The 15,757-nt window shown below is 52.2% G+C and overlaps 1 protein-coding gene across 1 annotated transcript in view; it reads left to right on the forward strand.

Annotated features, from left to right (window-relative positions):
• Positions 1–15,757, forward strand: part of LOC128948761 (CUB and sushi domain-containing protein 2-like) — a 139,232-nt gene that overhangs the window by 112,605 nt on the left and 10,870 nt on the right. Inside the window, exons 46-56 of the mRNA XM_054293525.1 lie at positions 756–941; positions 2,730–2,924; positions 4,747–4,920; positions 5,647–5,820; positions 6,844–7,017; positions 7,875–8,063; positions 10,269–10,442; positions 11,370–11,552; positions 12,538–12,714; positions 13,002–13,181; positions 14,838–15,011. Coding sequence (XP_054149500.1) covers positions 756–941; positions 2,730–2,924; positions 4,747–4,920; positions 5,647–5,820; positions 6,844–7,017; positions 7,875–8,063; positions 10,269–10,442; positions 11,370–11,552; positions 12,538–12,714; positions 13,002–13,181; positions 14,838–15,011 — 1,980 coding nt within the window. The remainder of the gene's footprint in view (positions 1–755; positions 942–2,729; positions 2,925–4,746; positions 4,921–5,646; positions 5,821–6,843; positions 7,018–7,874; positions 8,064–10,268; positions 10,443–11,369; positions 11,553–12,537; positions 12,715–13,001; positions 13,182–14,837; positions 15,012–15,757) is intronic.

The raw sequence follows: 15,757 nt of genomic DNA on the forward strand, positions 1-15,757 counted from the left end.
ATTGACCAGCCCTGAGCTCGCTGCAGTGACACTCCTGTCACCATCAGTGCCAACAGGGATGGAGCTGCTGACACCTCTCAGAATTCACCTGCCAGCTGCTCTGGGATCCTGCTCCATGCTGGGGCAGGAATGGGACAAAACCTGAGCCTTGCATGGCAAATGCAAATTAAGTAGAACGATAGAGAGTTTATCACGGGGTGAAAAAGTAGATTTTGGGGTTTTTAGAATGGGGGTTCAGGGGGCAAGATGGAGGAATCTGGGTGTGTCCAGCCTTTCTCCTTCTTCTTCTTGGCCTCCATCTTCTGCTGTGATGGTGGCACTTTTAGATTGGTTTAGAGTAGAAGCTCGCTGTCTAACATAGGTGATAGGCATTGGAAAGTTATTGTAAATAATGTACACATAGGTTTTAGTATAAAAAGATAACAACACTGCCCTGGGGGTGGCCAGAGTGTCTTGGACTGTCTTGCTGAGCAAACCTCGGCTGGAAAGGAGAAAGAATTTTATAGATAAGATACAATAAACAACCTTGAGAATGAGAACTGAAGAGCCCTGACTCCTTCTTCAAGCGCCAGACTGGGAAAAGAGACTTTCTAACACATCTTGGGGTCACTCTGAGCAGCTAGAGGCCCCGACAATCCTTTATGAAGGGTGGGCACTCCCAGTAGGAAAGTTCGGGATCCAGGATTGCAATTTGGGATAAAACCACCAGCTCCCTGATTTTTATTTTTTGTTTAAGATGTGTTTTCTCTTCCCAGCTCTCTCCTGTGGCATTCCCAGAGCCCCAAGGAACGGGGTTGTCTTTGGGAAGGAGTACACGGTGGGCACCAAGGCCGTGTACCAGTGCAATGAGGGATTCCAGCTGCAGCCGGGCGCCGAGCCCAGCACCGAGTGCCTGCAGGATGGAGTGTGGAGCAACGGGAACCAGCCCCCTCTGTGCCTGGGTGAGTGGGGACTGGGGCTGCCCAGACAGCAGGGAGGCCTTTGGGGCTGCCTAAGACACAGGCCAAACAAAAGTTAAAAGTATAAAGCAGTTCTATTTATTGAAGGGTTTTCAGGTACATTTAGGGCTGATGAAGCTCCCCAGGGGCTGCACCCAAAATGGACAATGGGTCATAGTTTTTCACACTTTTATAAGTTTAACCCCCAACATGCCAATGGATCAATCTCCCAATTAACTTCAGTTAACAAAGTCATTTTCACAGAAAGAGTGGTCAAATACTGGAATCATCTAGCCAGGGAGGTGGTGGAGTCACCATCCCTCAATGTGTTTAAAAAAAGACTGGATGTGGCACTTGGTGCCATGATCTAGTTGAGGTGTTAGAACATGGGTTGGACTCGATGATCTTAAAGGTCTCTTCCAACCTAGAAATTCTGTGATTCCGTGATTTACCCCAAGTTTGCTCCCCCAAACCCACTTGTGTTTCCATTTCTCAAGGCCTGAGACAATGAGGTGTCCTTGATTCCCATTTTATGATTTTAACCCCATTGCAAGGCATTTTTCTCTTTGGGTTTCAGGCAACATCACCACTTACAACATTATCCACAAAATTTTCCTTTTAATTCTCAACAACAGCCTCACCAGGGGATACATCCCTTGTGGTGGTGTTCACAGGGGTCCCAGGACGAAGGAAGAGATGAGAATCTTGACTCCAGGTTTCAGAAGGCTGATTTATTATTTTATGATATATATTATATTAAAAGAAAATAATATACTAAAAGAATAGAAGAAAGGATTTCATCAGAAGGCTGGAAAAGGAAGGGAGAGGAATGATAATAAAATCTTGTGACTGGCCAGAGAGTCCAAGACAGCTGGGCTGTGATTGGCCATTAATTAAAAACAACCACATGAGACCAATCACCAATCACCTGTTGCATTCCACAGCAGCAGATAACCATTGTTTACATTTCATTTCTGAGACCTCTCAGCTTCTCAGGAGAAAAAATCCTGGCAAAAAGATTTTTCATAAACCATGCCCATGACACACCCCTCATTAAAAACCCACCACACTGGGACTTTTTTGGCGGGGTTAAAACCTCACTGAACCATCTCTGTGTGCCACTTTCCCTTGTGCCATTTCCCGCGTGCCATTTCCCGCGTGCCATTTCCCCTGTGCCATTTCCTGTGTGCCATTTTCCCTGTGCCATTTTCCCTGTGCCATTTCCCTTGTGCCATTTCCTTTGTGCCATTTCCCGCGTGCCATTTTCCACGTGCCATTTTCCCTGTGCCATTTTCCCTGTGCCATTTCCCTTGTGCCATTTCCCATGTGCCATTTACCGCGTGCCATTTCCCATGCACCATTTCCCCTGTGCCACTTCTGTGTGCCATTTCCCACGTGCCATTTCCTGTGTTCCATTTCCCGTGTGCCATTTCCTTTGTGCCATTTCCCGCGTGCCATTTTCCACGTGCCATTTTCCCTGTGCCATTTCCTGTATGCCATTTCCCTTGTGCCATTTCCTTTGTGCCATTTCCTTTGTGCCATTTTCCCTGCACCATTTCCCGCGTGCCCTTTTCCCTGTGCCATTTCCCTTGTGCCATTTCCCATGTGCCATTTACCGCGTGCCATTTCCCACGTGCCATTTCCTGTGTTCCATTTCCCGTGTGCCATTTCCCACGTGCCATTTCCCGCGTTCCATTTCCCATGTCCCATTTCCCTTGTGCCATTTCCCATGGCCCATTTCCCACGTGCCATTTCCCATGTCCCATTTCCCCTGTTCCATTCCCCCCTCAGCTGTGACGTGCCCCGACGTGGGCAGCATCGCGGTGGAGCACGGCCGCTGGCGCCTCACCTACGAGGTGCAGTACCACTACAACGCCCAGCTGATGCTCATCTGCGACCCTGGCTACTACTACACGGGCCAGAGGGTCATCCGCTGCCAGGCCAACGGCACCTGGAGCATCGGGCAGCCCGTGCCCACCTGCAAAAGTAAGGGCAGGGGCGCCCCAGGGTGGCACCGGGGGCTGGGGTTGGGTTTGGGGTCAGTAAATGCCAAGCTGGGGGGATTCAGGGTGGTGCTGGTGGGTGATCGTACTTTGGGTACAGGATGGGATGGTTTGGTGCAGATTGGGGAGGAAATTGGTGCAGATTTTGGGAGGAAGTCACCAGGGACTGGTTTTGTGATTGGGCTCAATAAATGCCAGCCTTGGGGGTTTCAGGGTGTTGCTGATGGGTGACCATGGATAATCAAGGAGATGGTGTCCTTTGGGTACAGGATGGAATGGTTTGGTGCAGATTTTGGGAGGAAATCCATTCCTGGAAGGGCAGGGAGTGGCTGGGATGGATTTCACAGAGCAGCATCGCCAGGAGCTGGTTTTGTGTTTGGGGTCAGCAAATCCCAGCCCTGAGGGTTTCAGGATGATGCTGGTGGGTAATCATGGCTAACCAAGGAGATGGTGCCCTTTGGGTACAGGATGGGATGGTTTGGTGCAGATTTTGGGAGCAAATCTATCCCTGTGAGGGCAGGTTGGTGCTGGGATGGATTTCCCAGAGGAGCTGTGGCTGCCCCATCCCTTCCAACCTACCCTATCCCTGTTGGAGCAAACTGGGATCATGGAAGGTGTCGTCTCTGCTGTGGGGTAGAACTCAATTACTCTCGTCAGCAGCTGAGGCAGAGACAGCAGAGCTGCTGGAAGGGATTGGGATGCAGGGAGATGCCTGGAAGTGAATCCTGGTTTAATCCCAGCACTTCCCTGGGATCTGAAGCCCTTCAGCTCAGCTGTTGCTGTGGGGTCCCAGCAGCTTCTCTGCCACAGCTGCTCTGAAGTCAGGGCTTTTAAGGAGGGAAAATAAAGAATTCTGCTGTCAAGCCTCAGCTCTCACACAAACACCAGGTTTACAAGGGTAACAGTGTCACCTGCAAATCAAACCCAACGGGGCACGCCAGCAGCTCTCAGTTGTTCTGACACCACTGCTGTGCTTTGCATCTCTCCCTTTGTCAGAGGTGCAGGGTTTTTCTCTCCAAGTGCAGACAGAGGCAGCAAAGCCTCTCCTTCCCTGCTGCCTGCCTTTGTTTGTGGAGCTGTGACTGCTGGTGTGGGTGACAGATGTGCTTCTCCCCCTGCCAGCTCTTCCTCTGGATCCGGGAGCAGGAGCCTGACCTCCTTTTGTTCCCTCAGCCTTATTGCCACCTAAATCCAAGTGACAGCATCTTGGCAGCGCCCCGAGGTCAGCAGCACCCAGCGGGAGCTCTGCAGGCTTGGCAGAGCTTGAAGGCAGAGAAAATGAAGATAAAACCAAGAGTTCTGAGGGGGAGGTTGGGTTTGCAGAGGCTCCTGCATCCCACAAACCCAGCTGGGATCTGCAGATCTTGGGATTTTGGATTGTGGGGGAAAGCTGGGTGTCACTTTTAATTATGAACTTTGTGCCATTCCAAGGTCAGGGCTTGGAGCAGCCTGGCCTAGTGGGAGATGTCCCCACTCATGGCCTTTAAGGTCCCTTCCATGATTCTGTGGGGTTTCTGGGAATCAGGCTTAATGACAGAAAAATATTCCTCTGTGAGGAAGCTCTGGTGTGAAAAACTCCTTTGGTTCTTTCCCAGCCTGTCTTTAGTGTTCCCCTGTATCCTGAAGCATAAATATGAACAGCTCTTATTTTTGTCACCTCATCTTACATGGCTCTGGAATGATCACAATTCCTGGAATTATTTAATGAACTTTCCCACTCCAGCAGCAACTCCTGGTGCTGTGCCTGGATGCATTCCTTCAAAACCCAGCCTGTTCTCTCACTTATCCTTTGGGATCTGTCCTAGTTATCTCCTGTGGGGACCTGCCCACGCCTCCCAACGGGAACAAGATCGGGACCCTCACCAGCTACGGGGCCACTGCCATCTTCTCCTGCAACACTGGCTACACCCTGGTGGGCTCCCGGGTCAGGGAGTGCATGGCCAACGGGCTCTGGAGCGGGGCTGAGGTCAGGTGTCTGGGTAGGTACCTTTGGGATGCTCCTGCGGCATCCACGGGTGTGGGAAAGGCTCCTTGGGAGGGAACACTGCCCCATCCCTGAAAGTGTCCAAGGAGAGGTTGGAGAGGATGGCCAGGGATGGTGGAAGGTGTCCCTGTGGACAACCCTTATGTTCCCTTCCAACCCAAACCAATCTGGGCATCATGAACCCCATCCATGCCCAGAGAAGCTGTGGCTGCCCCATCCACAGCTGGAAGTGTCCAAGGAGAGCTTGGACAGGGCTTGGAGTAACCAGGGATGGTGGAAAGTGTCCCTGTGGACAACCCTTATGTTCCCTTCCAACCTAAACCAGTCAGGGCATTGTGAACCCCCATCCCTGCCCAGAGAAGCTGTGGCTGCCCCATCCCTGGAAGAGTCCAAGGAGAGGTTGGACAGGCTGACTTGGCATGGTGGAAGGTGTCCCTGTGGACAACCCTTATGTTCCCTTCCAACCCAAACCAATCTGGGCATCTCCAAACCTCATCCATGCCCAGAAAAGCTGTGGCTGCCCCATCCACAGCTGGAAGTGTCCAAGGAGAGGTTGGATTTGACATGGTAGAGGTGTCCCTATGGACAACCCTTGCATTCCCTTGCAACCCATCCCGGTCTGGGCTTCTCCTCACCCCAAACCCGCAGAGATCCCCCGATGCCCTTTGGGGACACCTTTGCTGGGCTCTCCAGCTGATTGCTGCCGTTCTGTCCCCTCCAGCCGGGCACTGTGGCGTGCCCAGCCCCATTGTGAACGGGCAGATCAACGGGGAGAACTACAACTACCGTGGCAGCGTGGTGTACCAGTGCCAGCCCGGCTTCCGCCTCATCGGCATGTCCGTGCGCATCTGCCAGCAGGACCACCGCTGGTCCGGGAAAACGCCTGTCTGTGTGCGTAAGTATTGTCATTGCTTCACCCTGGGGGGACATCCCGGCCTGGAAGGGGCTGGGGAAGGGGTTGGGGAAGGGGCTGGGCAGAGCTCACACCCCCAAAGTGTGGGGTGGTTGAGGTATGAGGTGGTTGTGCTGCGCGCGCGTTCGGGGTGTTTTGCTATCAAGACTCCATTTTGTTCATGCAGGAAAAAACCTATTCTTTATTCACACAACTCATTTTTATGCAGTTTTACAGACCTCATGTGTCTTTCCAATTGGTTAGTAGCTTTCTGGCTAATTACTTTATTGGTCTGTGTCCATCAAATCTTTCTGTTCTTAAATTCTTGTGTGCGTCAGTACTTGTCATTCCTTCAGCCCTGAGGGGACATCCCAGCCTGGAGGGCCTGGAAGGGGCTGGGCAGAGCTCACACCCTCGAGGTGTGGGGTGGCCATGCACACACCTTTGGGGTGTTTTTTTATCAAGACTCCATTTTCTTCATGCAGGAAAAAACCCATTCTTTATTCACATAACTCATTTTTATGTAGTTTTAGTCACACACCTCACGTGTGACTCCAATTGGTTGGTAGGTTTCTTGCCAGTTATTCTGTTGGTGAGTAAAAGGTATTTTACTTGTCCATCAAATCTTTCTGTTCTTAAATTCTTGTGTTCATCAGTACTTGTCATTCCTTCAGCCCAGGGGGGACAGGGAGAGAGGGAGGGAACAACAGAGTTTGGATGCGTGGGGTGGTGTGGGGTTAAGAGCAGGAGCTGGGATTTTTGGAGAGGGATGTGTGGTGTAAATCAGTGGGATCCTGGCACTCGGCTGCCTGGAGAGGGATGCAGGGAATTCCTGGAGCAAATAAAACCTAAAAAAATCCCTTTTTTTCAATGTCATCCTGTATCTCAACAGAGAAGCCCCAAATCTTTGGGGTTTGGGATTGATGTGGCGGTTTTTATGCTCTCCTACCTTCACATCTTTTTCCAATGAATAATCCACTTTTCTCCAGGAATAAATCCAGTGACATTTCCATTTTGTCCTTGCAGCCATCACCTGTGGCCACCCTGGCAACCCCCCCAACGGCCTCACCCAGGGCTCCCAGTTCAACCTCAACGACGTGGCCAAATTCCAGTGCAACCCCGGATTCCGCCTGGAGGGAGCTTCCCAATCCCAGTGCCTGGCCAACGGCCAGTGGAGCAGCACCCTGCCCTCCTGCCGAGGTCAGTCTGGCCTTCCCTGGGGATTCTCCATGATCCCAAGCCAGAAATCCCTGGAAACCACCCAGGGGATGTGGTTGGAGATGCCAGGGATGCTGTAAATCCCACGGGATTTCCTCACCTCAATGCGTTCTCCAAGGAGTTGGAGCGTGTTGGAAATTTGGGATCAGACCCAAATTTGGGCTCAGAGGGTGTTAAAGGCAGGCACAGATCAGATCAGATTTGGGATCAGACCCAAATTTGGGCTCAGAGGGTGTTAAAGGCAGGCACAGCCCTACAAACATGCCCTGGTGGTCACAATCCATGTCCATGGAAAATCAGGATCTCTCCTCTGCTCCCCCCCAAATCACCTTGTCCAACCTCCTCGTTTATCTTCCCAGGAAATATCTTCCCACAGCTTTGTGCAGAGCCCTTTTCCCTCTTTCCCCATGGGATCAGCACTCAGATTCACTTCCCAAATCCCCTCCCCTCCCTGCACTCCCTCCCTCTGCATCTCCCTAATCCAGGATCTCTGGCCATGCTGGATTATCAATTATTCCAAAAAAAATCCCGGTTTGGGATCAGTTATTCCCAGCTGGATAATCTCAATCCCAATTTGGAGATCCAGCCTCTGCTGCTGGGTGACAACCTGCAGGATTGCCTGGACTCCCTTTTTCACGAGAAATTTTTCCACTCCCACCCTCAAAAATCTCGGAGAAAAAAAAAAATCTCAGAGAAAAAATCTCGGGAAAAAAATCTTAAATCAGCATAAAATCTTCAACTTCCCACCAATTTTTTTTTTTTTTTTTAAACCCCACATTTTCTGCCTCACTTTTCGCTTCCCATTATTTTCTGGGTGTTGTTCTGTTGTCTGTTTGCAGTTGTGAACTGTTCTGACCCCGGGCACCTGGAAAACAGCGTGCGGCAAGTGCAGCCGAGCGGCCCGCACAGGTTCAGCTTCGGCACCACCGTGTCCTATCAGTGCAGCCACGGATTTTATCTGTTGGGGACGCACGTCCTGACGTGCCAGGGCGATGGCACGTGGGACAGAGCCCTCCCCCAGTGCCTTTGTAAGTGGCCCCAACCCCTCTCCCTGTCCAGCGCATCTCGTGGGGGTCAGCAGGATTCGTGAGGGAAAATCCATCCCAAAAAAAATCCCCACAAAAAAATCCACGTGGGAATGGTCCCAGTGGTTTCAGGAGTTTCCTAGGGAGGGGGTTTTGGGGTTGAGGAGAGGATCCTCCTGGAGGCATTCTCTGTGTAGGGAAAGGCAGATCCCAATGGGTTTGGGGGTTCCAGGTGGAATCCTGATGGGTTTTGGGGTTGAGGAGAGGATCCTCCTGGAGGGCATTCTCAGGAAACGGTGGATCCTGATGGATTTTAGGGTTTGAAGAGAGGATTCTGCTGGAGGGGTTTCTCTGTGTAGGGACAGGTGGATCCCAGTGGATTTGGGGGCGTTCCAGGTGGAATCCCAATGAATTTTGGGGTTTGAAGAAAGAATTCTGGTGGAGGAGGTCCTCTGTCTCGGGACAGGCAGATCCTGATGCATTTTGGGGGTTTCAGGTGGAATCCTGATGTGTTTTAGGGTTTGAGGAGAGGATACTGGTGGAGGGGGTTCTCTTTGTGAGGACACATGAATCCCAGTGGATTTTAGGGGTTCCAGGTGGAATCCCAATGAATTTTGGGATTTGAGGGGAGGATACTGCTGGAGAGGGTTCTCTATGTAGAGACAGGTGGATTCCATTGGATTTTAGGGGTTCCAGGTGGAATCCTAATGAATTTTAGGGTTTGAGGAAAAGGGACATTCTCTGTGTAGGGACAGGTAGATCCTGATGGATTTTGTGGGATTCCAGGTGGAATTCCTATGGGTTTTGGGGTTTGAGGAGAGGATCCTGCTGGAGGCATTCTCTATATAGGAACAGGCAGATCCCAATGAATTTTGGGGATTCTGAGTGGAATCCTAATGAATTTTGGGGTTTGAGGAAAGGACCCTGATAAGGACATTCTTTGTAGGGAGAGGTGCATCCTGATGCATTTTGGGGGATTCTGGGTGGAATTCTAATGAATTTTGGGGTTTGAGGAAAGGATCCTGCTGGAAGGCATTCTCTATGTAGGGACGGGTGGATCCTGATGGATTTTGGGGATTCCAGGTGGAATCCCAATGAATTTTGGGGTTCGAGGAGAGGATCCTGCTAGGGACATTCTCTATGTAGGGCCAGGTGGATCCTGATGGATTTTGGGGGTTTCAGGTGGAATCCCAATGAATTTTGGGGTTTGAGGAGAGGATCCTGCTAGGGACGTTCTCTTTGTAAGGACAGGCAGATCCCAATGGATTTTGGGTGTTCCAGGTGGAATCCTGATGGGTTGTGGGGTTTGAGGAGAGGATCCTGCTGGGATAGTGCAGGTGGAGAGGGCAGGAGCAGCTCTGGAGCACAGGGAGAGCTCACCTGAGTGGCTGAGGGTACACCTGGGTGAGTGAGGACTCACCTGAGTGAGTGAGTCTCAATCTTACACTGGGAATTTGGGATCCAGAGTGGATTTTAGCTGCCTTAGGGAGGTGCAGGCAGGAGCAGCCCCACCCCAGCATGACCATTTTGTCCCTTTGGGCACCAAACCAGCTGCAATCCCATTCCCTGCCCAACTCCAGAAATTCCAATTGGCTTGAGCTGTTCCAAAGCTGGGATTGTTCCTTTTGTTTTTCCCACGTTTCTCCCTCCACACCAAATCCTACCAAGCAGTTTTGGGCACGTTTTCCTTTCCTTTTGTCCTCTCCTCACCCCTTGCATGGATCCTGGGGAGCTGGTGAGTGATGATCCATGTTCCCACAGCCGGGAGGGAATTCCTGTTAAAACCCCAATCCCAGGTTCCCTCAGCCTCCTTGAGTACAAGGGATCTCCTTCCTCCATTTTATCTCGCATAAAATGTTGGGATTTGGAGGATTTGTTGACATTTGGAAACCCAGGTCAATTTTACCACTGATTCCTTGGATTCCTGGGTTTCAAAGTTTAAAAAAAAAGGAGATTTTCTTATGTTTTTGTTTCCTGTGTGTTGAACTTCCCTGTGAGGATGGGGAGGCTTTGGCACATGTGCCAAGAGCAGCTGGGACTGTCCTCATCCCTGGAAGTGTCCAAGGCCAGGCTGGACAGGGCTTGGAGCAACCAGGGATAGGGAAAAGCGTCCCTGCCCATGGAAAGGAGTGGCACTAACTGACATTTAAGGTCCCCCCAAGCCAGAATTCTGGATCCCCGGGTGCTGAAGCCGTGTCTCTGTTGCAGTGGTGTCCTGTGGCCACCCCGGGTCCCCTCCCCACGCGCAGATCTCGGGGGACAAGCACACGGTGGGCTCCGTGGTCAGGTACAGCTGCCTGGGCCGGCGCACGCTGGTGGGCAATGCCACGAGGATGTGCCAGCTGGACGGGCGCTGGAGCGGCTCCCTGCCACACTGCTCGGGTGAGGGGGCTTGGGAAGGGCCCTGGGGGGCACACAGACATGGTCACCTGTTCATGGTCACCTGTTCATGGTCATCTGTTCTTGGTCAGCTGTTCTTCGTCACCTGTTCATGGTCACCTGGCTATGGTCATCCATTTATGGTCACCCAGCCACAGTCAGCTGGCCATGGTCACCTGTTTGTTGTCACCCATTCATGGTCATCCCTTCTTGGTCACCTGTTCATGGTCACTGCCATTCATGGTCACCCAGCCACAGTCAGCTGGCCATGGTCACCTGTTCATGGTCACCCAGACACCATCACCTGTTCATGGTCACCTGTTCTTGGTCACCTGTTCGTGGTCACCCAGATACCATCAGCTGGCCATGGTCACCCGTTCATGGTCACCTGTTCTTGGTCACCTGGTCATGGTCACCCAGACACCATCAGCTGGCCATGGTCACTCGTTCATGGTCACCCATCCATTGTCATCACCTCCCACCCATCATCACCTACTCTTGTGCCTTGAGGAGGAGGCACCTCCCTCCCCTTCCCTTACCTGAACTTCCCTTCCCTGGACACCCCCAACCCTTCCCTTTTCCCCTTTTCTCTTTTCCCCTTTTCCCCTTTTCCCCTTTTCCCTTCCCTTCCTCCCACGCTCCAACCCTCCTTGTTCCCTCACTTCCAGCTGCTCAGGGCTGGCTTGGAGCACGTGGGAATTCCTTCACGGAGGGGAAACATCCCTGGGGCTGATGCTGGAGCCTCCACCTTGGGATTCAGGAATTGTGGCCATGTTTGCATCCATCTCAAAACCAGGGGGGCTCACGGAATCAGGGAATGTTTAATTTGGAGTTCCACTGCTCTGCTGGGGGTGGAATTCCCGGTGAGGGTGACAAGGGACAGGAGCCTCCATCCCTGGTGGCTGTGGTGACTCTGTGCTCTCCTGGCAGGGGGCAGCCAGGGCGTGTGTGGCGACCCCGGGATCCCTTCGCACGGGATCGGGCTGGGGGACGCCTTCGACGTGGGCAGCGTGGTGCGGTTCAGCTGCGAGCCCGGCTACTCCCTGCGCGGCTCCTCCAAGAGGGTCTGCCACGCCAACGGCTCCTGGAGCGGCACGCAGCCCGAGTGCGAAGGTACTGCTGCGACACGGGGCTCTTCTGTGTCCCCAGAATCACTCTGATGTCTCCAGGGCTGTTCTGGTGTCCCTAGGACTGCCCCGGTGTTCCCAGAGCTGCCCTGTTGTCCCCAGAGCTGTTCCACTATCCTCAGGACTGCCCCAGTGTCCCCAGAATTGCTCTGATGTCCCCCGAGCTGCCCCAGTGTCCCCAGAGCTCTTCTGGTGTCCCCAGGACTGCCCAGGTGTCCCCAGAATTACTCTGATGTCCCCCGAGCTGCCCCAGTGTCCCCAGTACTGTTCTGGTGTCCCCAGAGCTGCCCCAGTGTCCCCAGAGCTGTTCTGGTGTCCCCAGAGCTGCCCCAGTGTCCCCAGAGTTGTTCTGGTGTCCCCAGGACTATCCCGGTGTCCCCAGAATTGCTCTGATGTCCCCAGAGCTGCCCCAGTGTCCCCAGAATTGCTCTGATGCCCTCAGCGCTGCCCTGGTGTCCTCAGGACTGCCCCGGTGTCCCCAGAGCTATTCTGGTGTCCCCAGAGCTGCCCTGGTGTCTCCAGAACACCTCCAGTGTCCCCAGAGCTGCCCTGGGGTCCCCAGGACTGCCCAGGTGTCCCCAGAATTACTCTGATGTCACCAGAGCTGCCCCAGTGTCCCCAGAGTTATTCTGGTGTCCCCAGAGCTGCCCCGGTGTCCCCAGAACTGCCCCAGTGTCCCCAGAATTGCTCTGATGTCCCCCAGCTGCCCCAATGTCCCCAGGACTGTTCTATTGTCCCCAGAGCTATTCTCATGTCCCCAGAGCTGTCCTGGTGTCCCCAGAACTGCTCTAGTGTCCCCAGAATGGCTCTGGTGTCCCCAGAACTGTTCTCATGTCCCCAGAAGTGTTCTCATGTCCTCAGAACTTGCCTTTCCTGAGCACAGGCAATGCAGGAGGAACCCCTCGGAGCCCTGGGGGTCGGTTTGTGGTTTCTGGGTGATTTTAATTGAATTTCCCCGTTTCCCCTGGCAGTGATTTCCTGCGGGAACCCCGGGACTCCCAGCAACGCCAGGGTGATCTTCAACGACGGCCTGGTGTTCTCCAGCTCCATCATCTACCAGTGCAGGGAGGGTTATTACTCCACTGGGGTGCTGAGCAGGCACTGCACCGTCAATGGCACCTGGACTGGGACCAGCCCCGAGTGCACTGGTGAGCACTGGTGGCGCCTCTGGTTTTAACTTTTATATTTCTCAGGTTCTGTGCTGCTTTGGTGTGTGGGTCTGGGCTTCATATCAGGGATGGTGAGCTCTGTGCACAGAGCAGGGAGACAAAACAATTCCTGCTCCAGCTGGGCACCAAGGACAAATGAACCAAATCGCAGGCTGCAAACCTGCTCCACATTTAACTGGTTAAACCCCACCTGGAAAAAAACATTCAGGACCATCCCAGGCGTGGTTCCAGCTGCCAGAAATTCTCCTTTTTCCCTTCCTTGGCAGTGATCAACTGTGGAGACCCCGGCGTGCCGGCCAATGGGCTGAGGCTGGGCAGTGACTTCACCTACAACAAATCCGTGGTGTTCCAGTGCACTCCTGGCTTCATGATGGAGTCAGACAGAGCTGCTGCCCTCACCTGCACCAAAGACCGCACCTGGAACGGCACCAAACCCGTCTGCAAGGGTAAGGAACCCTGCAGGACACAAGTTTTGGAGGCCACCAGAGTTTCCATGAAAGCCTGGCTGGGCGTTCCTCATCTCCCTCATTCCACACACAAAGTTTGGCATTTGTCAGGGAAGCAGCAACGCCTTGCTGTGCTCAGGGCTATCAATCTGTGCCTGGCAGGGAGGGAAGGAGTTGCTGCTCTCCTTCAAAGCCCAGGGAGTAAAGTGATTTTGCACAAAAAACTCGGATCAAGCTCAGATGAAATATTGTGTTTTTCCAGCAGACGCTGTGCTGGCATCACCCAGAAACATCTGAAAAATGTTCCCTGCAAGTCTTTTCATTATTCTGAGATGGCTCCTGTGGTTCAGAGATAGAAAAGGGAAATAGGAAAGCAGTGGCTGGGCAGGCTGGATCTGTTTTCCTGACCCCCCAGCACAGATAAAATGAGTGGCAGCATCGCTGCATTCCTTTAAAAATCTGGAAAATTCACCTGTCACGGAACTGATATAAAAACAGGCCACATAAAAACCCTCAAATGCGCTCCAGCTCCTTCAGAGGCTGTAAAGAGCAATTCTTCCTCTCCTTTTTCATCCTCTGCACTGAGCAAATGCTGCAGAAATGATCCAGAATGTGGCCAAGAGTCTCATTTGGAGGCACAGGTTTGGCTGCTCTGAGCTGAAGAGCAGAGCGCTGCAAAAATGTCATCTCCAAACACCCCAGAGTGGGTGAAAACCCGACAGGTTGTGGCTTCAACTGCTCGTCTGAGCCTCAGCCAGGTTGTCCAAAATGTGTGAATCTTCGGGGAAATCGGGGATGAGCTTTCACACCATGTCAGGGCAGATTTTTACCTTCAGCTGGGAACGAGCGTTGACTTCAAAATCGGATTTGTGGAGATGCTGAGGGAAAAGTTCTTCCCCCAGAGGGTGGTGGGGCACTGAGCAGAGCCCCAGGATCTCAAGGAATGTTTGGACAACGCTCTCAGGGATGCACAGGGGGGGATTTTGGGGTGTCTGTGCAGGGCCAGGGCTTGGATGATCCTCATGGATCCCTTCCCATGGGATATTTCATTATTTGGGATTGAACTGCAAACTTTGAAGGGTTTGACCCCACTTTGTGCCAATCCTGGGAGATGCTCTTGGAGAGCAGGAGGTGACTTTGCACCTAGGTGGAATTTGCTTGTTAATGGAAATAATTAAGAAGTGGAGAGACCTGACTCTTCCTTTTCCTTTTCCTTTTCCTTTTCCTTTTCCTTTTCCTTTTCCTTTTCCTTTTCCTTTTTTCCTTGTCCTATTCCTTCTCCTCCTTTTCTTGTCCTCCTTTTCCTCCTTCTTCTCCTTCTTCTCCTCCTCCTTCTTTTCCTCCTTCTTCTTCTCCTTCTCCTCCTTCTTTTCCTCCTTTTCCTCCTTTTCCTCCTTTTCCTCCGTTTCCTCATTTTCTTCCTTTTCTCCATTTTCTCCCTTTTCTCCCTTTTCCTTCTTCTCCTTCTCCTCCTTCTCCTTCTTTTCCATTTCCTTCTTTTCCTCCTCTTCTTCCTTCTTCTCCTTCTTCTTCTTCTCCTTCTTCTCCTTCTTCTTCTCCTTTTCCTCCTTCTTCTCCTCCTCCTTCTTCTCTTTGTCATCCTCCTTTTCCATTTCCTCCTTTTCCTCCTTCTCCTTCTTTTTCCTCCTCCCCCAGCCATCACCTGCAGAGCTCCCCAGGCCATTCCCAACGGGAAGGTGGTGGGGTCAGATTTCAGCTGGGGTTCCAGCATCAGCTACGCCTGCCTGGAGGGTTACCAGCTGTCCCTGCCCGCCGTGCTCACCTGCGAGGGCAACGGCTCCTGGAGCGGGGAGATCCCCCAGTGCTTCCGTGAGTAGCCACCTGCCCTCTCCTCCACCAGGATTCTGCTTCAAATCCAGCTTTTTAGGGCTTTTTCCAAGTTTTTTCCCCAAGCTCTGTGTCACTGAGCAGCTCAGGGTTTAGAGGGATCTTGCTGTGCTTCGTGCCCCGTTCATAAATGGAGTTTTCCAGCAGCTGGAGTGGGAATTTTTGGTGCTATGGGGATGGTTCAAGAGTTTGGAGCCAAAGTCTGGCTGCTCTCCCACCTCCTTCATGGCTTGGTTTTTTGGGAGCCTTGCTTTGGCATCTGTGAAGTGCAGGCGGGGACACAGGTGGTCACTCTACCCCTTGTGACAGAAGGGTGATGCCACATTTGGGATGAATCCAGGCATTTTCCATGTTCCTGCCTACAAAACATCCTCAAAACTGGGTGTTTGACCTCAGTGACTCAGTCTTCTGCAATCAGCACTCCTGGAACTGCCAAAAAAATCTTTTAGCAAAAGGCACCGTGTTGCAGCAGAAGTTGGGAATGTTTTGTGAAGGCTGGGTGGGTTTGATGCAACAGCAAACACCAAAAAAAAAAGAGAATTAAAAAAAAGGAATTAGCATCTCCTGGTGCTAAAGGCAGCTCTGAGTCCCTTTTCCAGCTGCACAATATCCATTTTCATATTAAATCCCACAAAACCCCTCACTGTTCCTCACACCTTTCCCAGGATCTGGGATAATTAGTGGGCTTTCCGTGTGATACAGAGCCAAGGAACAAAGTGACACCGTGC

This window comes from Melozone crissalis, unplaced genomic scaffold (assembly GCF_028551555.1).
Source record: "Melozone crissalis strain CALT ecotype California unplaced genomic scaffold, PUWL_Pcris_2 ptg000156l_1, whole genome shotgun sequence".
NCBI classification, from domain to species: domain Eukaryota; kingdom Metazoa; phylum Chordata; class Aves; order Passeriformes; family Passerellidae; genus Melozone; species Melozone crissalis.